This window comes from Accipiter gentilis, chromosome Z (genome assembly GCF_929443795.1).
Source record: "Accipiter gentilis chromosome Z, bAccGen1.1, whole genome shotgun sequence".
NCBI lineage: Eukaryota > Metazoa > Chordata > Aves > Accipitriformes > Accipitridae > Astur > Astur gentilis.
Window position 1 is genome coordinate 747607 of NC_064919.1, and position 26662 is coordinate 774268.

At 65.0% G+C, this 26662-nt stretch overlaps 5 protein-coding genes across 9 annotated transcripts; 4 read left to right on the forward strand and 1 right to left on the reverse strand.

Annotated features, from left to right (window-relative positions):
- Positions 1–443: 443 nt before the first annotated feature.
- SAMD4B (sterile alpha motif domain containing 4B) lies at positions 444–6104 on the forward strand (the record flags this gene model as incomplete). Its single annotated transcript, XM_049794641.1, has 11 exons — positions 444–909; positions 1543–1794; positions 1905–2014; positions 2128–2214; positions 2878–3118; positions 3243–3328; positions 3445–3563; positions 4035–4230; positions 4828–4945; positions 5206–5289; positions 5518–6104. Coding segments are annotated over 11 exons (1788 nt in total), but the record flags the coding sequence as incomplete, so codon positions are not given.
- A 112-nt stretch (positions 6105–6216) lies between these two features.
- On the reverse strand, positions 6217–10808 carry PAF1 (PAF1 homolog, Paf1/RNA polymerase II complex component). 3 transcript variants are annotated; one of them, XM_049796587.1, is made up of 14 exons: positions 10710–10798; positions 10150–10179; positions 9933–10025; positions 9391–9512; positions 9079–9145; positions 8875–8976; positions 8667–8772; positions 8490–8558; positions 8132–8235; positions 7923–8039; positions 7594–7722; positions 7094–7199; positions 6910–6997; positions 6217–6783 (listed from the first exon to the last, which is right to left on the reverse strand). In XM_049796587.1, exons 1-14 carry the CDS (start codon positions 10757–10759, stop codon positions 6395–6397), a joined length of 1572 nt encoding a protein of 523 aa, XP_049652544.1. In that variant the 5' UTR covers positions 10760–10798; the 3' UTR covers positions 6217–6394. The 3 variants fall into 3 exon arrangements, with proteins under 3 accessions (XP_049652544.1, XP_049652545.1, XP_049652546.1); XM_049796588.1 differs by lacking the exon at positions 10150–10179 and having other exon boundaries at positions 10710–10808; XM_049796589.1 differs by lacking the exons at positions 9933–10025; positions 10150–10179 and having other exon boundaries at positions 10710–10782.
- Positions 10809–10893: 85 nt separating this feature from the next.
- Positions 10894–13009, forward strand: MED29 (mediator complex subunit 29). Its single transcript, XM_049796620.1, has 4 exons — positions 10894–11152; positions 11682–11740; positions 12001–12085; positions 12315–13009. The coding sequence occupies exons 1-4, from the start codon at positions 10898–10900 to the stop codon at positions 12540–12542; spliced, it is 627 nt and encodes a 208-aa protein (XP_049652577.1). The 5' UTR covers positions 10894–10897; the 3' UTR covers positions 12543–13009.
- A 342-nt stretch (positions 13010–13351) lies between these two features.
- On the forward strand, positions 13352–21952 carry SUPT5H (SPT5 homolog, DSIF elongation factor subunit). Of its 3 annotated transcripts, XM_049796575.1 has the most exons (30): positions 13352–13548; positions 13983–14079; positions 14156–14315; positions 14396–14461; positions 14885–14896; positions 15032–15101; positions 15190–15258; positions 15360–15425; positions 15533–15563; positions 15642–15710; positions 15805–16056; positions 16136–16225; positions 16317–16387; positions 16527–16632; positions 16783–16876; positions 16957–17093; positions 17206–17361; positions 17469–17615; positions 17766–17912; positions 18245–18370; positions 18475–18559; positions 18640–18744; positions 18854–18956; positions 19179–19306; positions 19738–19843; positions 19946–20104; positions 20557–20725; positions 21034–21237; positions 21329–21424; positions 21659–21952. In XM_049796575.1, exons 2-30 carry the CDS (start codon positions 13999–14001, stop codon positions 21800–21802), a joined length of 3249 nt encoding a protein of 1082 aa, XP_049652532.1. In that variant the 5' UTR covers positions 13352–13548; positions 13983–13998; the 3' UTR covers positions 21803–21952. The 3 variants fall into 3 exon arrangements, with proteins under 3 accessions (XP_049652532.1, XP_049652534.1, XP_049652535.1); XM_049796577.1 differs by lacking the exons at positions 13352–13548; positions 14885–14896 and having other exon boundaries at positions 13918–14079; XM_049796578.1 differs by lacking the exons at positions 13352–13548; positions 20557–20725; positions 21329–21424; positions 21659–21952 and having other exon boundaries at positions 13918–14079; positions 21034–21212.
- A 564-nt stretch (positions 21953–22516) lies between these two features.
- On the forward strand, positions 22517–26594 carry TIMM50 (translocase of inner mitochondrial membrane 50). Its single transcript, XM_049796611.1, has 9 exons — positions 22517–22622; positions 23395–23551; positions 24677–24735; positions 25248–25367; positions 25455–25559; positions 25668–25766; positions 25849–26005; positions 26102–26208; positions 26309–26594. The coding sequence occupies exons 2-9, from the start codon at positions 23470–23472 to the stop codon at positions 26411–26413; spliced, it is 834 nt and encodes a 277-aa protein (XP_049652568.1). The 5' UTR covers positions 22517–22622; positions 23395–23469; the 3' UTR covers positions 26414–26594.
- The last annotated feature ends 68 nt before the right edge of the window (positions 26595–26662 follow it).

Below are 26662 nucleotides of genomic sequence, written 5' to 3' on the forward strand. Positions count from 1 at the left end.
GTGGGTCTCCACACATCATCCCACCCCCCACCAGGGGCTCCCCATGTGGTCATGGGTGCCCTGTGGGAGTTTTATGGGGACCTCAAAAGCTCCCTGGGCACCTCGCAGGGCTCCCTGCCTCACCTTGTGGCTCCCCCTTTGGCCCCAGGCACCTCTCCGGTTCCCTCCTGGGTGCCCTGTCTGGTCTCCCTGTGCATTCCTGGGCTAAATTAGGGTGGCTCAGGGGATCCCCATATTCCCCAGGGGTTCTGACCACCCCCCCAGGAGTTTTTGTCCCCAGTTTAGGCCCCTGTATTTGCTGTAGGAGAGTTTTACTCCCCCAGTTCCAACCCTGGGAGGGGAGGGAGGTTTAACTCTGTCTTCCTCCAAATCCCCCCACACACCTCCCAACTGCACAGTGACACTGACACCCCCCTCATCACCGCTTTCCTCTCCTCCCTCCCCTCCCACCTCCAGCCGCCATCAGCCAGTGGCCACAAGAGCCGGCAGAGGCGGCGGTGGCCCTGCTCCTGGCCCACCTCCCGCTCCTGCAGCCCGGGAACGCTGCTGCCAAGGCCGAGTACATGAAGCGGCTGCAGAAAATCCTGGCTTACGCCATCGAGAGCAACCGCTGTGTGGAGGAGAGCCGTCAGCTCCTCTCCTACGCCCTCATCCACCCCGCCACCACCCTGGACGACCGCAGCGCCTTGGCACTCTGGTTGGGCCACTTAGAGGAGCGTTTGGCCGGCGGCGGCGGCCCCCCGGCACGACCCCCCCGCCCTGATGCTCCTCGACGGCCGCCGCCTCCCCACGAGTGGCCTGAGCACGTGGCCCCCGAGCTGGGACCGGCCTGGCCTGAGGCAGCCCCCCGGGAGAATGGGCACCCCCCCTTCCACCCCCCTGCCAGTGGCAACGGCCTGGGGGGAGCAGGTGAGTTGAGGCAGGGGGGGCTGGGAAAGGACTTGGAGGGTCACAGGGAAAGGTCTGGAGGGGACAGGGGGGCTGGGAAGGGGCTGGGGGGGGACAGGGAGGGTTCTGGTGGGGACGGGGAGGCTGGGAAGGGGGTGGGGGGGACAGGGAAGGGTCTGGAGGTACAGGGCGGGGTCTGGAGGGGACAGGGGTGTTTGGGGGGGACCTGTGAGGAGTCTGGAGGGGATAGGGGGCTGGAAATGGGACTGGAGGGGACAGGGGGGCTGGGAAGGGGCTTGGGGGGGATGTTGAGGGCCAAGGAGATCTTTGGGGACATGTTAAGGACTGAGGGGAGGCTGGAGGAGCAGCCGGGGGGCTGGGGGGGGGGGTCTTGGCTTGGGAGGTGAGCCAGCAGGCTGGAGGGAACAAGGGGGGGCCAGGAAGGGGATCTGGGGGGGCTTGGGATGCAGAGGGAGCTGGGGGGACAACGACATTAAGGGCTGAGGAGGGATCTGGGAGGGGAACAATAAAGGCTGAGGAAGGGTCTGTAGGGGGGACCCAGGCAGCCACAGAAGACTTGGGGGGCTGGGGAGGGGTGTCCCTCAGAGGAGACCCAGGCCCACCCTGACACCCCCCCTCCCCAAATCCCCACAGCTCTGCCCTGCCAGCTGCACCCCAGCCCACTGAAGCGTTCCCTCTCACTGGTGCCCGGCAGTCCCCAGGGAGGGGGAAATGAATGGCCTGGGGGGGGTGATGAGCCTGCTGTCCCCGTCCCCCCCCGCCCCCCCTTCGGGGACCATGCGCCCCTCTCGCCCCAGAGCAGCGTGGCCTCCTCAGGCAGCGAGCAGACCGAGGAGACAGCCAGCGGCCGCAACACCTTCCAGGAGGACGGCAGCGGCATGAAAGGTGGGGGACGGGGCACCCGTGGGTGGCCTTGGTGGTGGTGGGGGAGGGCTGTGGGGGCTTGTCACTTCATGGCCACCCCCATGTCACATTCCCCCCCCCCCCCCCCAAAGATGTCCCCTCCTGGCTGAAGAGCCTGCGGCTGCACAAGTACGCGGCGCTTTTTTCCCAAATGACGTACGAGGAGATGATGACGCTGACGGAGCATCACCTTGAGTCGCAGGTGAGCCAGGGCGTCCCCTCCTGGGACACCCCCTACCCGTGTCCCCAACACCCCTGAGTGAGGGGACAACCCCTCCACCCCCCCATCCCACCTGTCCCTCTTTGTCCCCGCAGAACGTCACCAAGGGTGCGCGGCATAAGATTGCTCTCAGCATCCAGAAGCTGCGGGAGCGGCAGAGCGTCCTCAGGGCGCTGGAGAAGGTGTGACACCGGGGTGGCCCTGGGGTCCCCAGAGGTGGCATGGGGTAGCTCTTGGACCCCCAGGGGTGGCACCGGGGTGGCCCTCCTGTCCTCAGGGATGGCATGGGGTGGCACTGGAGTGGCCCTTGGATCCACAGGGGTGGCATGGGGTGGCCCTGGGGTCCCCAGGGTGGCACTGGGGTGGCCTTTAGGTCCCCCGGGGTAGCATGGAGTGGCACCAGAGTGGCCTTCAGGTCCCCCGGGGGTGGCACTGGGGTGGCCCTGGGGTCCCCAGGAGTGGCATGGCATGGCACTGGGATGGCCCTTGGACCTACAGGGGTGGCACTGGGGTGGCCTTCACATCCCCAGGGGTGGCAGTGGGGTGGCCTTCACATCCCCAGGGGTGGCAGTGGGGTGGCCCTTGGGCCCACAGGGGTGGCAGTGGGGTGGCTCTCAGGTCCCTAGGGGTGGTCCTGGGGTCCCCAGGGGTGGCATGGGGTGGCACTGAAGTGGCCCGGGTTCCCTTCTGCATCCTGAGGGCTGGCACAGGGTGCCCCTTGTCCCCTCATGTCCCCAGGGCTGGTGGGAGGGGGGTCCCTGATCCCCCCTGAGGTCCCCATGTCTCTGATCTGATTGTCCCCCACATTCTCCCCCTGTCAACCAACACATCCCCGGTTCCCACAGGACATCCTGGAGGGGGGAAACCTGTGGACGGCGCTGCAGGAGCTGCAGCAGATCATGGTGACCCCCATCAAAGCCTTCCGGCCCCCCCCGGCCGCTCCCCCCCCAAACGGCACCCCTGACGGGGCCCCCCCGGGGGCCACCGAAGCCTTCACCCCCCACCCGACCGCTGACGCCGAAGCCCCCGCCGCCCCCGTCCCCGACGGAGACATCCCAGGGCAGTTCACCCGCGTCATGGGCAAAGGTAAGACACACACACACACACACACACACACACACACACCCCGATTCATTTGGAGGAGGAGGGTCCCAGGTTACCCAGATATCTGGGTTTCTCTGTGACCCCCCCCCTGCCCACCCCCTCTCAGTGTGCACCCAGCTGCTGGTGTCGCGGCCGGATGAGGAGAATATCACCAGTTACCTCCAGCTCCTTGAGAAGTGCCTGAGCCATGAGGTAGAACAGGGCCTGGGGGGGTGTTTGGGGGGGACTGTGGGGCCGTGTGACCCCCCTCTCTCCATGTCCACATGTGGCCCCCCCCCCCCTCCATGTCCACATGTGCCCCCCCCCAGGCGTTCACGGAGACGCAGAAGAAGAGGCTCCTCTCCTGGAAGCAGCAGGTCCTGAAGCTGCTCCGCGCCTTCCCCAAGAAGGTGCCACTTGATGGCCCGGGCTATCGGCCCCCCAAGAGGTAGGTGGGTGTTTTGGCGGGGGGGTTGAGGCACGGGGCAGCTGGGACCCCCTCCCCAGTCACTTCATGCACCAGTTTCCCCTTGGGACCCCATCCCACTCCCCCAGTTCACCCCTCTTGGCGGGGTTTGGGACCCCCTGGGTGCTGCATTTATCCCCTTGGGACTCCCCTGGCGGGCTCTTAGACCCCCCCTAGGTGCCTTATTCCCCTCCTTTCACCCCCCCAGGGCCCAGTTTGCCCCCCCTCCCCAATTTGGCGGGGGTCTGAGGGGGTCTCGGCCCCACCGCAGGACACCCCCATGCTCCAGTTTGTCCCCTGGGTGACCCATTTCCCACCCCCTGAGAACTGGGGTGCCTCATTTTCCCGTGGGAGGGGCTTAGGATGAGCTGCTGGGGCAGGATTTGGGGGGGTGGGGCAGGTGCCACCCTGACACACCCCCCCCCCCCCCCTTGTCCATCTGTGTCCCCCCAGCTGGGCCTTCGGCTCCAACTCGCTCCCCATAGCTGGCTCTGTGGGGGGGGCGGGGGGGCGGCGGGGGCAGCGTCCCTTCGCATTGCCCCCCCGTGCGCTGCCCCCCACCCGCCTGGGGCTGCTGGGGCCTGCTGGGGGGGCACCCACGCCCCGGGCCCCCCTCGGCGGACCCCCCCTTGGTGCCCAGGGACGCCAGGTGGGTCACAGGGATGGGCACTGGGGTTCTTTGGGGGGATTCCTGGGGTATGGGGGATTCTGGGGTACTTGGGATGGGGGGGAATCCTAGGGGTTGGGGGGGGCAAATATGGGGGTTCTTGAGAATTGGGGGTGGGTCGAGTGTGGGGGGGTCAATGCTGGGGGATTGGGGGGTCTTAGGGACTGGGGGGGGCAGATGCTGAGTTCCTACAGGATTTGGGGGGGCCCAACGCTGGGATCCTTGGGGATCTGGTGGGAGGCAGATGTGGGGGAGTCCCTGGGTGTTTTGGCGGGGGGGTCTTAGGGGTTTGGGGGGCAGATGTGGGGTTCCTTGGGGATTTGTTGGGGTGGGGGGCAGGCAGGATGAATTTGGGGGGTGTTGTTTGCAGGGAGGGGGGACTCTCACTGGGATCCTTTCGGGGGGGGGGGGGCTTCTTCACCCTGGGCTCTCCCCATGGTGGGGGGAAGCAGGGATCCCAGACCCTGAGAGTAACTTTTTGGGGGGGTCTTCCTGGACACTAGCATCCCTGTGTTGGTGTCCAGTGCCCCCCCCTAATAAACACTGTGTCATTTCCTTTCCCCCCCCCCTCCTTGCCAGAGCCTGTGGTTTGGCAGCGGGGGGGCCGGGGGCTCCCCGGGGAGCCGCAGCGCGGTGCAGCGCACCCACTCGCTGCCTGTCCACACCTCACCCCAGGCCCTGCTCGCCTTCCCCCAGGGTAGGTGGGGGCCCGGGGGGGGGGGGGGCGGGGCAAAAGCAGGGGGACACCCTGGGGGGGGGGGGTGTTAGACTTGTGTCCTGTCCCCCCCACAGGCAGGGGAGGATGTTTTGGTCCCTGCTTGGGGGGTGTAGGATGCTTGGATTCCCCCCTGGGAGGGTTTTGGGGGGGTCAGGGGTCTGGGAGGGGGCGGTAGGAGGCCTGGGCCCCCCCCCTCATCCTTGTGTGTGTCTTCTGCCCCCCCCCTCCCCCCCCCCCAGAGTGTCCCCTCCCTGGCACTGACCTGGAGATCAACCCCACGCTGGAGTCCCTGTGCCTGAGCATGACGGAGCACGCGCTGGGCGGTGAGGGGGGGGGGGCACGGGGATGGGGGGTCACACGGGATTGGGGGGGGGGGATGTGGGGTAGGGGGGGGACACACAAAGGCACAGGTGCCTTTGGGGGACACATACAGGGGGACAAGGTGGGATGAGGGGGCCGGGGCAGGGGACACTGGGGGGGGACAGGAAGGGATGTGGCCCCCCCCCCACCCAGGTGCCTCCTGACCCCCGCCACCCTCAACCCCCCCACAGATGGCACAGACAAGACCTCCACCATCTGATGGCGCCACCCCCCCCCTCCCCAAATAGGGGGGGGATCACCCCCTTAACCCTCTCCACTGGGGGGGGTGCGGGGGGGTTGTCACCCTCTCCATGACCAGTCACCCTCAGTGCCCCCCGCACCGTGGGGGGGGGAACAACTCTAAAATAAGCCGGGAGGGGGGATTCATCCCCTTGCCCCCCCCCCCCCCAGGCTGGGGGGGAGGGGCGCAGGGGCCCCCCGTGAGGGAGGGGCTCCCTGGGGGCCGATGACCTTGCGGGGGGGTGGGGAGCGTGGGGGTTGGGGGGCTGTGTTGACACTACAGGGGCTGCGTGCGGGGGCGGGGCTCTCCCGGCCCCTCTTTTTTGGGGGGGGGGGGGGGGGGGGGGGGGAGTTTGTTGCGTTTTCACCATCTTTAATAATCCCCAAATCCTGGGTTATTGTTGGGGTTTTTTGTTTGTTTCTTTTTTTTTCTCTTTATTATTATTATATTATTATTAATATTATTTTGTTTTGGCCCCGGGGGGGGGGGGGGCACTCCCCAAATTTAGGTACACGTTGGCACCCCCCCCGGGTGGGGGACGCCCCGGGAACACCCCCCCTCCCCCCCCCCCGTCGGTACAGCCCCCCCCCCCCCCCCCCCCCCCCCCCACTTTGTACACGTAGCGCCGCGGCCCTTCGAGATAGAAACGTTATTTTAGATACATTTTATTATGAATAACTTTTGTTATGACTATGGCTGGTAACCATGACTACGTTATTAAACAGAAAAAAAAACCCAAATGAACCCAAAGTGCCTGGTTTTTACCCCAAAAGGCTGACAGGGGGGGCTGGCTCAACCTCGCTACGAGCTGCCGGAGAATCCCCCCCTCACTCACTGGAGGAGTCGGAGGCGTCGCTGGGGCTGTCATCCTCCTCCGAGGCCTCGCTGGGGCTGAGATGGGGGCTGCGGGGGGGGCCCCCTTCGCTGCCCCCCCCGTCAGACTCTTCATCTTCTTCCTCCTCCTCTTCTTCCTCCTCGTCTTCCTCGTCGTTGTCACTGCCGAAGATCTCCTCCTGATCGCGGGCAGCCCGGGCGGCATCGCTGCCGCTACGCCGGCCCGCTCTGCCCTCCTCTTCCTCTTCGTCTTCAGCCTCATCCTCTTCCTCACTGCGGGCTGAACCCCCCCGCTCGCTGCTGCTGCCAGAGCCTTCGGCCTCCTCTTCCTCCTCGCCGCTTCCCCCACCCTCGCTCTCACTGCCCTTCTCCCGCTCTTCATCTGGAGGGCAAAGAGATTGGGGGAGATTTTTTTGGGGGGGCCCCTAACACTCTGCCCCTGTCCGTTCCCCCCCCCCGGGGGGGGGTCCAGAGCTCCCCCTCCCACCCCAGGGGAGCCCCCCCATACCTGATCCTGCTGCCTCCTTCTCAGCCTCCATCTCCTCCTCTTCCTCCTCCTCCGGCTCGTGGTTCTCCAGCTGTGCCCGCCGTGCTTCCTGGGGGGGTAAGGGAGGGGGGTGTCAGCCAGATGCCTGGGTGCCCCCTGAGGGGGTGGGGGGGGTCCCATCACACACACCCCCCCAAAGCTGTACCTGGGCCTCCAGCTCCTTCTCGTTCATGTCACGGTGCTTCACCACCAGCACCGCGTTGGTGCCCGACTGCACGCCTGCCCGCGCCCGCCGCTTGCTCAGCCGTACCCTGGGGGGGGAGCGGGGGGGAGCGGGGGGGTCAGGTACCCCGGGGCCCCCCCCCATCCCTCCCAACTCCCAGGGATCCCCCCCGGACCCCTCCCAAACTCCACAGAGCCCCCAGACCCCGAAGTCTTCCTCCTGTCCCGTCCCCCCCCCAGACCCTGAATCCCCAACCCCCTCCCCCACAGCCCCCCCCGTCTCCCCCACTGTCCTGGCAGGTGGAGGGGCAGGGGTTAAGCACCCCCAGGGACCCCCCCCCCCCAGGACCCTCCCCACACCACCCATTCCCCCCCTTCTAGGCTGCTCAAGGACACCCAACGAGCCCCCAGGGAAGGGGAAACCCCTCCCACTGTCCCCATTACCCAGGTGGGGGCTCCCAGTACCCCCCTCCCAAGCCCCACCTGGTCTCCAGCTCATTGTAGTAGACTCCGTCACCCTCACGGAAAATGAAAAAGTAATTCTCCTCGTAGCCCTTGCTGGCTTTGTTCTTCACATTCCAGTTGTACTCCCGAGCAATCTTGTAGTCGTACCTGAAGGGGGGGGGAGACATGGGGGGGGGGCATGTGTGGGGGCTGAGAAGACACTGCCCCCCTATCTGCCAAAGCAAAGCAGCCCCCCAAAACCTAGCAGGTGCTGCCAGGGTGCTGGTTTGTCCTCCACAAAGCTGTGGAACTCCCCCCCACAAATCTCTTCCCTGTGCCCCCCCAGATACAGAGGGCCCCCCCCATACACGTCCTCGGGGGCGTAATCTATCTCCTCCTCCTGGTCCCGCTTCCGCTTGCGCAGCGTTTCCTCCACGGGCAAGAAATAAGCCACGAACTGGTTCCCTTCCTCATCCATCATCCCCCTGTGGGCAGAAAGGGGTTAAAGGGGGTGGGGGGTGGGTGAGCAGAGACAACCACCCCGCAAAACGTGGCGTCATTCCCCGCCCCCAAGCACCTGATCATGGCCTGGGACATCATCTCCAGCGCAGCCGGGCCACTTGTGTCCTTGGGGGCTGGGTCCGAGTCGAAGATGACTTGGGCGCAGGGGTTGATCCACATCTTGGGGGGTAAAAAAAGGGGGGCAGGGGAGCCAAAAAGTGAGGGGGGGGGGGTCAACACCCCCCGGACCTCAAAACCACCGTTCTGCCCCAAAAACTGCCCGCTACCCCAGGGGGTCTGTGCCTCAGTTTCCCCCGTAGGACAGTATCATGGGGGGGGAGGGGGGATTGGGGTGTGTACCCCACACACTGGGGGGGGTCCTCAACATGTGTGTCCCCCCGCTGCCGAGAGCATCCTCATGGTGTCTCTCCTACCTTGAAGTCAGGGAAGACAGGCATGACCTCAACGGGGGTGACGCGAGGCTTGCTGTAGTGTTGCGTGATCTGCGGGCGGGACACAGGAGGGTGTCAAGGCTATGTGTGTTCCCCCAAAATCCCGGGGAGACCCCCAGATACCCCGGGGGGGGGCAAAAAAAAACTCCCCCCCCTCACCGCTTTCTGGGCATCCTCAAACGTCTTCTCGATGGCAGCAATCTGGCTATCACGATCTTTGTATATCTCTTCCTCTGTGAACTGCTGCTTCACTGACACACCGATCCTGGGCAGGGTGGGGGGAGACACAGACACGGAGGAGGGGATTGAGGGGGGGCAGGGGGCTGTACCCCCCGGGACCCCTCCAGGAGTCCCCCCCAGCACTCACTTGACCTCAGGTTTCTCATTGGAGACGCCGTAACGGTTGAACTCGGTGGAGATGTACTCGGTCTTGCGCATCCACGGCACCACCTTGGCGTGTTGCTGCGACCTGCGGAAGAGGGGGGGCACGGTATGATGTGGGGGCGGCCCCCCAGAGGTTTGGGAGTGCCATGTGTGTCACCCCAGCCCGGTTTTGAGGGGATGCTGTTACCTCTTGGAGCTGGTGGGTGCTTGGATCTCCTCTTCTAGCAGCTTCTCATCCGCTGGGTCCAGAAGCACTGGGGGGTGGAAGAAAGGGAAATTTGGCTCCCCCCCCCCACAGTGTTGCGGTCCCCCACCAATTCTGGGGTCCCCCCCCAATCCCCCTCCCAACCCCTACTGGCAGCTCAACCTCTCAGGGAGCTCCCAGGGGTGTCCCTCAGCCCAGGGGGTGGATGTGCCCCCCGCCTTTCCCCACCTGTAACCTCCCCTCCCCAAATCTGGGTTACCCCCCTAAATTGGGGGGTGCTCCCGCCCTTCCCACCGCTGGGGTCGATGCGGTAGGTGTCGGGGTTGATGAGGTCGATGGTGACGCCCAAGTCGGGCTCCGTCAGCAGGTCGTGCTTGTGCTGCTTCTCCAGCGACGTCGCCTTGTACTGCACAAACCTGGGGGGGGGGAGCATGTCCAGGCACCCCAACCCCCCCCCCCAAAAACCCCAACGCCCCTCCTAAGAAAACCCCAAACACCCCGCAAAAAAAAACACTCCTTCCTAAAACACCCCCCAAATGCACTCCAGCTACCCAACACCCTCCCAAACACCCCCTCCCATAAACCAAGGGGGGATCAAAGCACCCCGGCCCCCCCCCAAACCCCTCCTTTAGCACTGAATGAACGCCCAAAACATCCCAGATGCCCCCCCACCCCCCATTTTGTGCTACAGGAGCCAGGGAGTACCCCAATCCTGCCTGAATCCCCTTCCCCAAACCACCACCCCAGCCCCCCAACCACCCATTTTATGGCCCAAATTGGGGCACAGGGGGGTGTGGGGGGGTCACACACACACACCGCTGAGGACCGCCCCGTACCGGTTCTGGTCGAAGGGATAGGTGATGAACTTGGGGTCGAAGGGGATGTCAGGGAGACTGTTGCAGTACTTGACCCGACAGACCACGCCCGACCTGGGGGGGGGGGGGGGGAGGGGAGGTCGGGGGGGGTCCCCAAAACACGGGGGGACCCCCACGGGGTGGCACTGGGCCCCCTTCTCTGCCAAAGGACCCCCGGGGTCCGACCTCCCCCACTCACCTCTCGGGCAGCGTCCGGTGGGAGCTGGGCCTGCAGGAGGGGGAGGGGAGCGGGGGGACCCAGGCAACTGGGACCCCCGACACCCCCCTCCGTGTGTGCGTGCGCTATGACGTCATGAGGGGGACACCAACCTTGCGCTATGATCTCACCAGAGAACCCAGGGGCGTCCCGGCCCGCCCCCACCCCTCCCCACATACAACGTGATGTCATGAGGGGATCCCGGTGTCCAGAACCGTGCCCGTGGCGGCCATGACGCCACGAAGGGACCCGGGATTACGTCGTGTGTCCCCCTCCCCGCGTGTGAGGTCACGACGGGACGCAGGCGTCCGGGACCCCGTCTCCCCCCCGCCACCTCCGAGCGCTATGACGTCATGACAGAGCCCGGGGGTCTGGGAACCCCAAGTTCCCCACGTGCGCTATGACGCCATGAGGGCGCTCAGCTGTCAGGGACACACCCCCCACGCGCGGTACGACGTCAGAAGGGCACCTAGGTTTCCGCATCCCCCACCCCGTGACGGCACGAAGCCGGCCATGACGTCAGGCCCGTGACGCCACCGTACCTGTGGCCCGGCTCCTCCCGCTGCGCCTGCGTCTGGATGGTGGGAGCCATGGCGGGGCCGAGACCGGGCCCTGCGCAGGCGCCGTCGGAGGCAGCTACTTCCGGGCGGCGCCAGGACCCCCGGCCGCGACGTCACTTCCCGGCGCGCGCGGCCGGCCGGGAGCGGGAAGCAGGGCGCGCGCCGGGAAGATGGCGGCGCCCCCGCAGCCGACACCGACGGGGCCGGGCCCGGGGCCGGGCCCGGGGCCGCCCGCCGCCCCCGCGCCGCCGCCGCCGCCTCTACCCACCGCTCCCGGGCCCGGACCGGGGCCGGGGCAGGCTGCGGGACCGGGACAGCCCCCGGGGCCGCCGCTGCCGGCGCAGGTGGCGGCTGCGCAGGCGCAGGACTTCGACCCGGTGCAGCGGTTCCGCCTTCTCATCCCCCAGCTGAAGGAGAGCCTGCAGGTGGGCGGGGTCTGCCGCCGGCAGCGGGCGGGACTTGCCGCCGCGGGCCGTCTCCCGCAGGCATGGGGCGGGGCCTGCCGCCGAGGGGAGGCGGGGCTTGCTGCCGTGAGCGGTATGCTGCCTGCATGAGGCGGGGCCTGCCGCCGGGCAGGGGCGTGGCCGAGCAACACCCAGGTCCTGCCATGGCGGGGGGCGTGGTCTTCCGCCGGGGGGCGGGGCCGGACCTGGTGGGGAGGGTCCCTCAGGGGGCTGGGGGGATCCCTGTGCTCGTAATGGGGGTCCTGGGGGGGGTCGCTGACCCCATGTCCCTTTTTGGGGAGTCCCAAGGGGTCCCTGTGCTGGTAATAGGGGTCCTGGGGGATCATGTGCTAGGGGTGTCCCCATCCCCCCCATTCCCCAGTGTGTCCTCCCAGTGAATGAGTCACCACTGCCAGGTGACACGCTTGGGGCCGCGGTGGGAGCTAGGGTGCTGCCTGTGACCCCCTCGGGGTGCCCGTGTCCCCCCTTACCCTCTTCCCCCCCTCCCCAGACCCTGATGAAAGTGGCGGCGCAGAACCTGGTGCAGAACTCCAGCATCGACAACGGGCAGTGAGTGACCTTCCCCCAGCCCCATCCCAGTACCCCCCACTATCCCCCAATGCCATCCCAATACACCCTGGTACCCCCCAGTGCCATCCCAGTACCCCCCAATGCCATCCCACTCACCCCCAGCCCCACTCCCATGCCCCCCAATCTTCCTCCACTGCCTCCCATTCCCCCCAGCAGCCCCCCAGTCTCTTCCCAGCGTTCCCCAGTCCCCCTGTGCCACCCCGGCGGGTGGCAGTGGGGTGACGGTGGCCCCCTCACAGGAAGAGCGCCGATGGGGCCCTGCAGCGCTTCGACAAGAGCCTGGAGGAATTCTACGCCCTTTGTGACCAGCTGGAGCTCTGCCTTGTAAGTGACACACACACCCCGCCCCCCGGCTGTCCCTCTCCCTCCGAGACACCCCCAGTGTGCTCCCCACACCCCCAGTGATGTTGGTGCCCCCCCAGACCCCAGTCCCCATAGCAATTCTGCACCCCCAGCACCATTTTCACCCCCTCGTCCCATCCCTGCCTCCCCAGTCTTGTCCCCTCTGCTGTGCCCCCCACCCCCAGTGACCCCCCTTTGTGTTCCCCCCCAGCGCCTGGCCCACGAGTGCCTCTCGCAGAGCTTTGACAGCGCCAAGCACGCCCCCGCCCTGGTGCCGGCAGCCCCCAAAGGCGAGGGGGGGGCAGGCGAGACCCTCCCCTACACCCAGTACCTGCCCCTCATCAAGGCCCAAATCGCTGGTGCCAAGGACATCCACAACGCCCTGCTGGAGGGAGCCAACAAGATCACTGGCAAGCTTCCCCCACCGGGGGGACCCTGAGTGTTTGGGAGGGGGGGGGGGGGATGTCCACGGGGATCACAGACCCCTCCCAGACCTCGCATGATGGTCTGAGGGCAGATACGGGGGGATTGAGGGGTCCTGGTACCATGTGCAGGGGTCTGAGTGCAGGCATACTGTGTGGAGGGGTGTTGACCCCCATGGGGGAGCCCTGATTTTTGGGGGGGACCAAAAATCCCTGATTTTTGGGGGGATCCAAAAACCACAGGGGTGCTGGAGTCCCCCCAAAACTCCCACGGGGATCTGAATGCAGATACAGGGGGCTTGGGTGGTCCTGGTGCTCAGCGTGGGGGTCTGAGCGTGGATATGGGGGTCCCAGTGCTGGGTTTTGGGGTGCTGACCCTCGTGGGGGGGCTATAATTGGGAAGAAGGGGGCATGGGGGTGCCGGACCCCTTGGGTTTGGGGGAAAAACACCTGGGTTTTGGTAAATAAAACTGTTTCTCTCTGATACCGGCTCCTCTGTGCTCATGGCGGGACCGCTTGGAGTGGGGACCGAGGCGTGGGGGGACTCTGCCCCCTCCCACGCAGGACCCAGGCGTCCGTGGGGTCACTTCCCTGCTCAGCGGCTGCCCCGTGACGGCGCGGTGATGTCACGGCCCGGCGGCGTGACGTCCCTTCCGCCGCCGGCCCCGCCCCTCCCCGCACGAGTAGCGCGGTCGCTGGCTTCGCGCCGCCTCCTTTTGACCCTTCCGCGCCGCCGTCGTGCTCTGCCAATCAGAGCAACGTGAACGGCGGGTGGCTCCACACACACCCACACCCCCCCCGTCACGTGACGCTGGGGTGGCTCTCGCGAGAGGCAGAGGCGGGATCCGGGAATCGGGACCGGGATCAGGGACCGGGATCAGGGACGGGAGCTGGGCCGTGCCGGGCCGAGGCGGGACCGCAGCCGGTAGCGGAGCGGAGCCGGGGCCTAGGAGGGAGGCCGGGCCGAGGCCTAGAGCGGAGCCGAACCGAACCGAACCGAGTCCTCCGCCGTTCCCTCCGGGGGTAAGGAGGCGGCGACGGTGGTAGGACCCCCCCCCCCCCCGCCCCTCCCCTCGGGGGATAGGATTTACCGGGGGATAATCCCAGATCTGGTGCTCAGGCTCCTGGTGGGGGTTGCTGGTAGGGCTGTTCCCCGGTGTGGGGTTGAGCCGGGGGGGGGCGTACCCCTCTGCATCCCGTCCCACCCCGGGACACCCCCATTTCACACGTCAGTACACCTTTGCCCACCCCCCTGGCCCCCCAGAAGAGACCCAGACCCCCTTAGGACACCGCCGGCCTCCCTTGCCCACCTCTCAGGCCCTGCAGGATACCCGCAGACCCCCCCTGCCTGCCTCTCAGGACACCCCCCCATCTCCCTGCCTCTGCCCCCAGCTACCCCCGGGACACCCCCAGACCCCCTGCTCGTCCCCGTGGGACTCCCCCATCTCTTCCTCCAGATCTCCCAGCACCGCCATGTCAGACAGCGACGACAGCAACTTCTCGGAGGACGAGAGCGAGCGCAGCAGCGAGGCCGAGGAGGTGGAGGAGAACGAGGTGAGGCCGAAGGCTGCAGCTGGCGGGGGTGTGTGTGTGGGGGGGTGTTCTCCCTCACCCCTCTCAAACCCCCTAGGCTGAGGAGGAGCGCGCCAGCGTGGCCGGCAGTGAGAAGGAGGAGGCTGAGGAGGAGGAGGAGGAAGAGGAGGAGGAGTACGACGAGGAGGAAGAGGAAGAAGATGACGACCGGCCGGCTAAAAAGCCACGCCATGGCGGCTTCATCTTGGATGAGGCCGGTGAGCTGGGGGGGCCTCCGGGGTGTTGTGGGGTATTGCTGCTGCACCCTGGCCCCACTCACCACCCTGATTCCCCCCAGACGTGGATGACGAGTACGAGGATGAGGACCAGTGGGAGGACGGGGCCGAGGACATCCTGGAGAAAGGTGAGGAGTGTCCCCATCCTGCTTTGGGGGCTCCCCCCAGGTCCCTTCCCTCCCCCGGAGGCCTGAGGAGGTAGATGGAAGTGCAGTTCTTTGGGGGCCAACCCCCATCCTCTGGCTCTTCCCTCTCCTCCCAGCCCCTTTTTCCCCCCCTCAAAATCCATCCCTTGAGGGGGGAGGGAAGGATGGCGTGTCTCCTCCACCTCCTGTTGTCCATCCATGCTTCCCTCCCCATGTCCGTCTGCTCAGCACATCTCATCTGCGCTCGCCTGGGTCTTTCTTTTGCTTTTATTTCCCCCTCCCTTTTACCCCCTTGTGCTGCCGTCTGAATTTTGATTCCTTCCCCTTTGTTCCCCCCTCACCCGTGGGTGGTTTTGCTGCTATTATTTGCTCCATTCTCCACCGCCACTCCTTGTTCCTGAGCAGAAGAGATCGAAGGTAAGCCCAGATCACCCCACCACCCCCCCCCCATATCCCCTTGGGGTCCCCCCCTACTCTGGGGCCAAGCAAGCACAGCCCACCCCCCTGCACCATCCCCCTGGGGCAAGATCCTGACCTTCCTCTTTCTCACAGCTTCCAACATTGATAACGTGGTGCTGGATGAGGATCGCTCTGGCGCTCGGCGGCTGCAGAACCTCTGGAGGTGACTGCAGCTCTGTCTGTGCGTCTGTCTGTCTGGCAGGGTGGTGGCAGCTGAGCTGATGCCTCTCCCGCTCCTTTTATCTCCCCAGGGATCAGCGTGAGGAGGAGCTGGGCGAGTATTACATGAAGAAATATGCCAAGTCCTCAGTGGGAGAGACGTGAGTCCCCATCCCCATCCCCAGTGTGAGAGGGAGCAGCTCCCTTTTCTCCCCACCGCCTCTCATTTAATTATTTTTTTTATAATTTTCCCTTTTTTCAGCGTTTACGGTGGTTCTGATGAGCTCTCGGATGACATCACGCAGCAACAGCTCCTGCCAGGAGTCAAGTGAGTCTCACCGAGGAGGGGCGGGAAACCCATGTGGTTTGGGGGGGAAAGGAGGAAATCGGGACAAGACACTCTGTAACGGCGTTTCCCTCTTCACCCCTGCGCAGGGACCCCAATCTCTGGACCGTCAAATGCAAGGTACGTTCAGGGGGGACTCAGTGTGGTGGCAGGAGGAGCCATGTATCTCCAACTCTAAAACATTATTTTCGTCCCCAGATTGGTGAGGAACGCGCCACGGCCATCGCTCTCATGCGGAAATTCATCGCTTACCAGTTCACCGACACGGTGAGGCTGCGGGGGAGCCAGGCTGTAGCCAGTGGTGGGGTGACAGTGCCGTGGTGTCCCCAACATGTCCCCAGTGTGTTCCCTCGTCCTCCAGCCCCTGCAGATCAAGTCAGTGGTGGCCCCCGAGCACGTCAAGGGTTACATCTACGTGGAGGCCTACAAGCAGACGCATGTCAAGCAGGCGATCGAGGGTGTGGGCAACCTGCGCATGGGCTACTGGAACCAGCAGATGGTCCCCATCAAGGAGATGACAGATGTCCTCAAAGTGGTGAAGGAGGTCACCAACCTCAAGCCCAAATCTTGGGTGCGCCTCAAAAGAGGGATCTACAAGGATGACATCGCCCAGGTGAGAAGCAGAAGGAGATGGGGACACCATGGTGGGGGACACACACCTGGCTCACCCTGCATTTGTGCCCCCGCCCCAGGTGGATTACGTGGAGCCCAGCCAGAACCAGATTTCCCTCAAGATGATCCCTCGCATCGACTTCGACCGGATCAAAGCCCGCATGAGCCTGGTAAGCAGGCCTGTGCCGTGCAGGTGCTGGCGCTGCCGCCGCCACCGTGTCACTGCCCTTCATTCACCCCCTACTGCCCCCTGCCCCACAGAAAGACTGGTTCGCCAAGAGGAAAAAGTTCAAGCGACCCCCGCAGCGGCTCTTTGATGCCGAGAAGATTCGGTAGGCGACCATCACCATGCCAGGGGACATCAGATGCTGCCCAAAAAGCCCCCACTGGGGGAGCTGCCCTCGCCAAGGAGGGCTTTTGTCCCGGGGGGGGCTCTTGCCTACCAAGGGGGTGATTTTGGTTTTGTCCCAGGTCCCTAGGAGGTGATGTGGCATCTGATGGTGACTTTCTCATCTTCGAAGGCAATCGCTACAGCCGCAAGGGATTCCTCTTCAAAAGCTTTGCCATGTCAGCTGTGGTGAGCGCCACTGCCCTGCTGTGCTGGGGTTTGAACACCAAACCTGCTGGTTTTCCCCCAAAACCACCTCCTTTCTAACGCTGAGGGGTGGTGGGAGGCCAGTAGCTCCTCAACTGGGTTGGTTTTGGCCACTGTTTCCACTCTTGGCAGATAACGGAGGGGGTGAAGCCCACCCTGTCGGAGCTGGAGAAGTTTGAGGACCAGCCCGAAGGCATTGACCTGGAGGTGGTGACAGAGAGCACAGGTAAGTGGGTGCCACTGCCGTCATCCCCCCGCTGTCCCCCCTGCAGCGCCGTCCCCTCACTGTCTCCACCATTACCACAGGGAAGGAACGAGAGCACAACTTCCAGCCCGGCGACAACGTGGAGGTGTGCGAGGGTGAGCTGATCAACCTGCAAGGCAAAATCCTCAGCGTCGACGGCAACAAGATCACCATCATGCCGAAACATGAGGACTTGAAGGTCAGAGGGTCCCGAGGGGGCAACACTGGGTGCCTCCTGCGGCCGCTGTGGCCACCCTGGGACCACCCCAGCCCCTTCTTGCCATGCCCACAGCCTTCTCTTCCACCCTCAGGACATGCTAGAGTTCCCAGCTCAGGAGCTGCGGAAGTATTTCAAGATGGGTGACCACGTCAAGGTGATCGCGGGGCGTTTTGAGGGCGACACAGGGCTGATCGTGAGGGTGGAGGAAAACTTTGTCATCCTCTTCTCTGACCTCACCATGCACGAGGTATTTGGGGGTGAAAAGTCCGGTTTGGTGCTGTGTCTTGGCCCGAAACAGACTGGGTTTTGGGGAGAAGATGTGAAATGGCTGTCTCTCACGCTTTTTGCCACCAGCTCAAGGTTCTGCCACGGGACCTGCAGCTCTGCTCAGAGACGGCGTCTGGCGTGGATGTAGGGGGTCAGCACGAGTGGGGTGAGCTGGTGCAGCTGGACCCCCAAACAGTGGGTGTCATTGTCCGCCTGGAGCGGGAGACATTCCAGGTGAGTCCCAGCTCCCCAGGGACACCCGGAGGAGCCACATCTGTGTCCCAGGGGGTTTCCATGCTCATCCCTGTGCCAGAGCTACGTCCCCTGCCCCAGGGGGTCCCCATTTTTGGCCACCTCTCTCCCACCCTCTCCCTGTCCCCGCAGGTACTGAACATGTACGGGAAGGTGGTGACAGTGCGGCACCAGGCTGTCACCAGGAAGAAGGACAACCGCTTCGCCGTCGCCCTCGACTCGGAGCAGAACAACATCCACGTCAAGGACATTGTCAAAGTCATAGACGGGCCTCACTCGGTAGGGGCTTTGGGGGTGTGATGGGCCCCTTCTGGTGCTTTGGGACCCCCCAGGGGTGTTCTGGGTCCCTGCCAGAGCTGCTCTGGGTCTGTCCCTGCTTCAGGGACTGTCCCTGGGATGAGCTGGGTCCTTCCTGGCACTGTGAAGACATCCCTGGTATATTTGGGTCCCTCCTAGTACCACCCTGCATCCCTACTGGCACCAAGGGAACACCAGATCCCTCCTAGCATCCCCCTGGGTCCTCCCTATTGCTGAGGGGAGATCCCATCACCGGGTCATGCCCTCGCCCCACCTTTTTACCGGAGTTTAACCCCTGCCTTTTACCGGGGCAGGGCCGTGAGGGGGAGATCCGGCACCTCTTCCGGGGCTTCGCCTTCCTGCACTGCAAAAAGCTGGTGGAAAATGGCGGCATGTTCGTCTGCAAGACCCGGCACCTCGTCCTGGCGGGGGGCTCCAAGGTGGGGATGCACCAGGGATACCCCCATGGACTGCCAGGGAAGGCTACAGCCCCCTGGTTTTGCTGCTGCCCCCCTCTCCAGGCACCGTTTTCTCTCTCTTGCAGCCGCGGGATGTCACGAACTTTACCGTGGGTGGTTTTGCTCCCATGAGCCCCCGTATCAGCAGCCCGATGCACCCCAGCGGGGCTGGTGAGTGTTGGGGGTGTACTGGAGGCCGCAGGGGTGTCCCCAAGGACCCCTCCCCGCTGAGTCCCATCTCAATCCTGCAGGCCAACGCGGTGGTTTTGGTGGCGGTGGCATGAGCCGTGGCCGCGGGCGGCGGGATAATGACCTCATTGGGCAGACGGTGCGCATCTCCCAAGGACCCTACAAAGGTGGGTGCCTTCTGATGGGGCGCTGGGCCCCCGTTTGTCCCCCCCAAACAGGGGAGGGGGCCTCAGGGATGCCTGGACCCCCACCCTGAGCCCCCATCCCGCCCCGCAGGCTACATCGGGGTAGTGAAGGACGCGACGGAGTCGACAGCCCGCGTGGAGCTACACTCCACCTGCCAGACCATCTCGGTGGACCGCCAGCGCCTGACCACTGTGTGAGTTGCAGGGGATGGGGATACCGGGGTCAGGGTCGCCCTTGGAGACACCCCCCCCCGGCTCTGATGGATCAGGGTGGTCCTCAGGGGTGGCGACACTTGGGCCAGGACCTCCCTTGGGGGTGGGTGACACCTGCATTCACAAGCAGGGCTCTTTTAGGGGGTCTCTGCCCCCCCGCTGGCACCATGTCCCCGTCCCCTGACACCTGCGTGTCCCCGCAGGGGTTCACGGCGCCCAGGTGGGATGACGTCAGCCTACGGGCGCACCCCCATGTACGGCTCCCAGACCCCCATGTATGGCTCTGGCTCCCGCACCCCCATGTATGGCTCGCAGACCCCCCTGCATGACGGTGAGTGGTGTGGGGGAACGTCGGGGGATGTAGGGGACAGGGATTAGGGCGACCCTGGTGTGGCTTGGGGGGTGGACCTTGGGGGACAGGGAGGGGATAGAGGTAATAGGGATTAGGGGGGGCTTGGGGGTGGCCTTGGGGGGGATGCACCAGGATGAAGTGGGACCTTGGGGGACATGAGGGGGACACAGTGATGGAGGGGACAGGAATTGGGGGGACCCCAGGGACACAGGGACTCAGGTCTGGCTTGAAGGGGGATGGATCAGGATGAGATGGGATCTTGGGGGACACAGAGGAGACTCCCAGGGTGATCTTCTGGAGGTGGCGGAGCTGAAGTAGGACCAGCAACATGGAGAAAGGGGGCTTGGGGGAGGGTGTAGAGGGGCCCTGCAGCCACAGGGGCTGACGGAGCCGCTGTGGGACCCTTGCAGGCAGCCGCACGCCACACTATGGCTCGCAGACGCCGCTGCATGATGGCAGCCGCACGCCCGCCCAAAGCGGCGCCTGGGACCCCAACAACCCCAACACACCCTCCAGGTGGGTACAGGGGGGTCCCCCTCACTGGGACAACCCCATTTTGGGGTCCCTGGCCACTGTGACAGCCCTGCTGTGACGATGACACCCATCCGTCCCCCATAGGGCCGACGAGGACTTCGAGTACGGCTTCGATGACGAGCCCACACCCTCACCACAGGGCTATGGGGGCACCCCCAACCCCCAGACCCCTGGCTACCCCGACCCCTCGTCTCCCCAGGTCAACCAGCCCTACAACCCCCAGACCCCCGGAACACCAGCCATGTAAGTGCTCCCTCTACCCCACGGCAGGACTCAGGGGACACCGAACCACTGCTCTGGGGGGAAACTGCTCCCGGGGGACCCCAAACCACGATGCTGTGGGGAGAAACTACTCTTGGGGGACCCCAAACTGGTTCAGTATTGGGGTCATGGCACCTGAATCAGAGTCCCAGGGTGAAACTGCAGCCCCAGAGGACTTTGAACCACAACCCTGGGAGAAACCTGCTTTTGGGGGACCCCAAACTGCAGCCTTGAGGGGCAGTTGTGCTCCTGGCAGGGAGAACTGTGCTCCTGGGGGACCCTGAACCTTGGCCCCGGGGGGAAAAGTGTATCCCCAGGGTGCAGTCTTGGCCCTGGAGGAGCCCAAATCCTCAAACCCTGTCCCTGGAGCCCTCCCAAATCATGCCCTGGGGGTGCCACCTCTCCTTTCCTCTCTGCACCCCCCGCCCGCCCAGGTACAACACGGACCAGTTCTCGCCGTACGCCGTCCCATCGCCGCAGGGCTCCTACCAGCCCAGCCCCAGCCCCCAGAGCTACCACCAAGTGGCCCCCAGCCCCGTGGGCTATCAGAACACCCACTCGCCGGCCAGCTACCACCCCACGCCGTCACCCATGGCCTACCAGGTACCCCCCAGCCCCCCTACACCCCTCATAGCCCCCCCTGAAGCTCCTAAAGTCCCTCATAGCCTCCCTACACCCCCCCCGAAACCCCTTCATAGCACCCCTACAATCCCCAACACCCCTACAATCCCCAACACCCCCATATAACACCCTAAACGCCCTTGTTGCTCCCCTAAACACTCTCATTGCCCCCCTACACCCCCCCCAACTCCCCTTGTAGCTCACCTACACCCCCCTAAACTCCCTACAACCCCCAAACCCCCCTCATAGTCCCCCTGCACCCCCCAACACTGACTCCTCTCTTCCCCCAGGCAAGCCCCAGCCCCAGCCCAGTGGGCTACAGCCCCATGACCCCCGGGGCCCCCTCTCCGGGGGGGTACAACCCACACACCCCTGGATCGGGGATCGAGCAGAGCTCCAGCGACTGGGTGACCACCGACATCCAGGTGAAGGTCCGTGACACCTACTTGGACAGTCAGGCCGTGGGACAGACCGGTGTAATCCGCAGCGTCACGGTGAGACCCCCAGGGGAGGTTTGGGGGGTGGTTTTAGGGTTGGGGGGGGATACACATGGTGATGCTGACTCCCCCTATTCTGTGCCCGTAGGGCGGGATGTGCTCCGTCTACCTGAAGGACAGCGAGAAGGTGGTGAGCATCTCCAGCGAGCACCTGGAGCCCGTCACCCCCACCAAGAGCAACAAGGTAGAGGCCCCCCACCCCTCCTGGGACCCCCCTGGCCCCCCAACACTCCCCCACACATCCCCCCACCACCCCGTGGTCCCTTGTGGACCTTTCTAGATCCTCTCTGCGACCCCACAACCCATCTGCCACCCTCCAAGCCCCTCCGGGACCCCCACCACCACCCCAAGGTCTCCTTTCTCCCCCATTTCTACCCTGCCCCCAACTAATGCCTCCCTGCCCCCCCACCCCCTGCAGGTAAAGGTGATCCTGGGGGAGGACCGTGAAGCCACCGGGATCCTGCTCAGCATCGACGGGGAGGACGGGATCGTCCGCATGGACTTGGAGGAGCAGCTCAAGATCCTCAACCTCCGCTTCCTCGGCAAGCTGCTGGAGGCCTGAGGGACGACCTCTCCCCCCCCCTCCCAACTGCCCCCCATTTTCTTTGTGTCCCCCCATTTTCTTTCTCCCCCCCCACCCCTTTTCTCTCCTCCTCTGCATTGCTGGTTGTAGCAAGGTTTAGGTGTCAAATAAATGCCTGTGGGTGCGGCACCCCCTCTTCCGTGCTGCCCTTCGGGGGGGGGGGGCGGGGGATTGGACCCCCACCCCATAGATCTGCGGGGGGGGGGAGCGTTAATTGGGGACCCTGTACCCCATGGGGCTGGGGAAAGGGGGGTTAAACCGGTCCCCTCGTGAGGCGGTGGGGGGTTTGAAGCAGGACCCGTGGTGGGGGTTGAGCTGGGACCCCCATGGGGCCGGTCGGACCGGGCTCCTCCCCCCCCCCCCCCCCCCGCCCCGGCCCCGTAGAGCCAGGGTCGGGGCTGGCGGCGCACGTGTTCTCCGCTGCCACCACCTCCTCCTCCTCTCATTGGCTCTGCTGACGCCGGGCCCGCCTCCCGTCCGCCGCCATTAGCCAACAGCTGCGCCGCCATTGGTTGTCAGCCCTTTTACCCCGCCCTACGCTCCTTGCCTCCGCCTCCTCCCCTGGCTCCGCCGCCGCTCATTGGGCGGTGGCACAGGGACGTGATTGGCCGCGGCGGCCGCGCCTGCGCCGTGGGGCGCGCGGTGCGGGAAGATGGCGGCGGCGGCAGGGTGGGCGGTGGCGGCCTGCGGGGCCCGCGCTGCCCTGGGGGCCCGGCGGGTCCGGGCCGCGCTGGGCCGGGCCGCCAGCGGCAGCGCCGGCACCGACGCGGTGCTGCGGGAGCGGCTGCAGCGGCACCAGGTGGGGCCGCGACGGGGCTGAGCCCAGCGGGAAGGGTCGGGCCTGGGCCTGGGCCTGGGTCTGAGGGGATGATGAGGGCCCCGTGGGGAGGGGGAGGGTCACGGGGGCTCCACGGGTGTTCCCACACGTCCCCGGGCCTCTCTGGCCCTTCCCGGCTCAGGGCTCCACGCCCATCCCTGTCCTTTCCCAGAGGTCCCCGGGAGCCTCTGGGGGTCTGTGAGTATCCCTGGGTATTCCCAAGGGTCTCTGCCTGTCCGTGACCATCCCCAGAGCTCAACGCGGGTCCCTGGGTGTCTCCCCCGGTCATTTCTGGCCATCCCTAGGGCTCCACAGGTGTCCCCCAGTGTCTCTGGGTGTCCCTGCCTGTTCCTGGAGCTCCCTGGACACCCCCGGTCATCCTCAGACATCCCCAGAGTTCTCTGGCTGTCCCCATATGTCTCCAAAGTTTCCAGGAGGCTCCTCAGCTGTCTTTGGGACTCCCTGGGAGTCCCTGGTCATCTTTGGCCATCCCTAGGTCTCCACAGGTGTCCCTGAGTGTCTCTGGGGCTCCCTGACTGGCCCTGGCCATCCTTGGACATCCCTGGGGGTCCCCAAGGGTCTCTGGGGCTCTCTGGGTGTCCCTTGCCGTTCTCCTTGGGCCTCTCTAGCTGTCCCCAAATGTCCCTGGGTGTTATGGGGGCTCCCCAGGTGTCCCCAGGCCCCTCAGCCATCCTCAGGGCTCCCCCCTTGTCCCCAGGGTTCACCATCCCCCTGTGTCCCCCCCACCTTGCAGGCAGCAGAAGGATCCCTGGGACACACCCCCAGCCCAGAGGTGGAGGAGGAGGAAGAGCGGCGGCGGCGGGAGCGGATGGCGGCCGCCCGGAGGTTAGCCCTACGCCTGGCGGGGCTGCTGGGTGCTGGCACCGGCGTGGCACTTGTCTACATCTTCGGTGAGTCCTTGGCATCCCCAGCGTGTCCTGTCTGTCCCCCTGCCCCTGCTGCCGGTGCCACTGTGGCCCCCCCTCACCTCCGCTCTCCCCCTCCTGCAGGCAGCAACGCGGTGGACGAGCACGGTGCCAAGGTGAGGGGTGCTCAGTGGCAGTTCCTGGAGTCCTTTTTTTAGGCAGGGGGCTGCGCCAATGTCCCCTCCCTGCCCTTTGGGGCTATTTAGGGACATTATGGGGGCTTAGGACCTTCCCTCTCTCCCTTCCTTCCCCATGTGCCCCCATCTGTCCCCTTTTGCTGGTGTTTTCCCGTATTTTGGGGTCTTTGTGTTGGGTGGGGCATTGGGGCCCCATGTCCCCAAGGGGAGTGGTATGTTCCCAAAGAGACCGATGATCCTCGTCACACCCCAGGGAGGCATTTTTCTCACCGCAAACCCCTTTTTTAGAGAATTTTGGAGATGATGAGGAGGGTTTTGATGTGCAGCACAGGGGGCTCCCTGGGGAGGGAGAGGTGTGAATTGCCCTGCCCGTCTCCGGTGACCAGCAGGGGGGACACACAGGGACATCAAACGGGGTGACAGGGGGAGCATTGAACAGGTGACAATGACACCAGTAGGGTGACAGGGACATCAGTGGGGCGATGAGGACATCAGTCGACAGAAGGAAACCGCACAGAAACGGCATCACCTACCTGTGAATTGTCCCTGTCACCTCCTGTGTCCCTTCCCCCCTCGGTGACAGTGTGACAGGGCCCCTCCGGTGCCACCACGTCCTTCTCACTGGACCTGTCTTAACCCTCCACCTCCCTTTTCTCCCCACAGATCCCCGATGAGTTCGATGGCGGTGAGTGACATCCCCAGACATCCCCAGGGTGGGGGGGCGGGGGGGGTGACAGCTACTGGGGGGGGAGGACACGACACGTCGCATCCTCAGGGCTGTTTGACACCTCAGTGTTGCGGCTGGAGGCTTTTACGATGTTTTTAACACCCTGTTGTTACCCAAAAGGGGCTTTTTTTAGGGCATTTTGGTCTTTATCCTAGCGGTGGGGTGGCAGGGGGGGGAACTGACACCCCCCTTGGGGACAGCAGGGACCCCAGGTGACCCTCATCTACACTGGCCTTGGCTCTGCAGACCCTGTGGGCATCCAGCAGCTCCGCAGGACCTACAAGTACTTCAAGGACTACAGGCAGGTGTGTGGGGACCCATTTGGGGGGGGCTCCCCTATTTTGGGAGGGGGCTTCATGGCATCAGGGGTGGCCATCTCCATCCTGAGAGCTTTTTCATTCTCCTGGGGAGCTTCGTCCCCATTTTGGGGACATGTTGGATCCCCATCCCCTCTTGGGGGACCTTGTCCTAGTGCTGGGAAATCACGTCCCTGTTTTGGGGTCCTCTGTCCCCATTCTGGGAGTCATTTGCCCCTGTTTTGGGGTCTCCTGTCACCGATCTGGGCTCCTTGTCCCCACTGGGGGGGTCCTTGTCCCCACTTTGGGGTCTTTGTCGCTAGGCAGGGGCTCCCATCCTCAGTTTGGGGGGGGGGGGGGAAATTGTCCCCATTTGCCGGGGCACTTCATCCCCACGCTCCAGCCCTTGCCCCCATGCCAGTGCAGGGACCCTGTCCCTTTTTGGGGACCATTGTCCCCGTGCCAGTGGCTCATCCCCACGCTGGGGGGGGCACTCCATCCCTCCCCGTGACTCGCCCCAGATGATCATCGAGCCCACCAGCCCCAAGCTGCTGCCGGACCCCCTGCGCGAACCTTACTACCAGCCCCCCTACACCCTCGTCATTGAGCTCACTGACGTCCTGCTGCACCCCGAGTGGTCGGTGAGTGTCCCCCAAGCCTTCCCATGCCCCCCCCCACCCGCCACCCCCCTGTGACACCTCCCTGTCCTGTCCCACCCCTGAAACCAGCTCGTCACTGGCTGGCGCTTCAAGAAGCGCCCGGGCATCGAGAGCCTCCTGCAGCAGCTTGCACCCCTCTACGAGATAGTTATCTTCACCTCTGAAACTGGCATGGTGAGTGCGAGGCGGGGGGGGGGGGGGGGAGCATGGCCAGGCCAGGAGGTGACAGGGCCACCACGGGGTGCCCCCCACCCTCTCACCCCCTCTATTACCCCCCCACAGACCGCCTTTCCCCTCATTGACAGCGTGGACCCCCACGGCTTCATCTCCTACCGTCTCTTCCGTGATGCCACCCGCTACATGGATGGACACCACGTCAAGGTGGTGTGACAGGGGAGGGGGACAGTCACTTCAGTGACCCCCCCTGCCCTTCGCCAACCCTCTCTGTTCCCCCCTGCCCCAGGACATTTCCTGCCTCAACAGAGACCCAGCAAAGGTGGTGGTGGTGGATTGCCGGAGAGAAGCCTTCTGCCTACAGCCCTACAACGGGCTGGCGCTGCCCCGCTGGGACGGCAGCTCTGACGACCGCGCACTCTACGACCTCACTGCTTTCCTCAAAAGTGGGTAAACATGTCCCAGAACATCCCCGACCCTCCTCCCTGACCCCCCACCCCGTTCCCCCCCACCTCTGCAAACCCGTCCGTCTGTCCCCGCAGCTATTGCCCTCAGTGGGGTGGAGGATGTCCGGACGGTGCTGGAGAATTACGCCCTGGAGGAGGATCCGCTGGCGGCTTTTAAACGACGCCGGTCCCAGCTGGAGGAGGTGGGGATGTGCCGGGGGTGGGGGGGACGTGACATGGCAGGGGGGTGGCAGCACCTAATTGCCTGTAACGGCTGTTTTTCGCCCCGCATCGGAGGTGCAGGAGGAGCAGCAGCGCCTGGCCGAGCTGGCACAGGGCAAGAAGCCAACGGGGCTTTTCCTGGGTGCCCTGGCCGGCCGCCTCTGGCCGCGCTCCAAGCAGCAGTGATGTCATCAGGACGGTGCCATGATGTCAGCAGGATGTCGCCATGATGTCAGCGGTGCAAGGCGGGGTGGGGGGGACACCCCATTCACCAGCGCCGTGGTAGCAGGGGGTGATGCGTCACCCAGACCCGGACAATGGGGTCGGAGGCGCCGGTGGTCCCGTGGCGGCTGGTGGTGGGGGGAGGACTGGGTGTGGCCCCACTTTTGGGGGGGGGTTGGAGGGTTTTGGAGGGGGCTTGACCCCAGTGGGGAT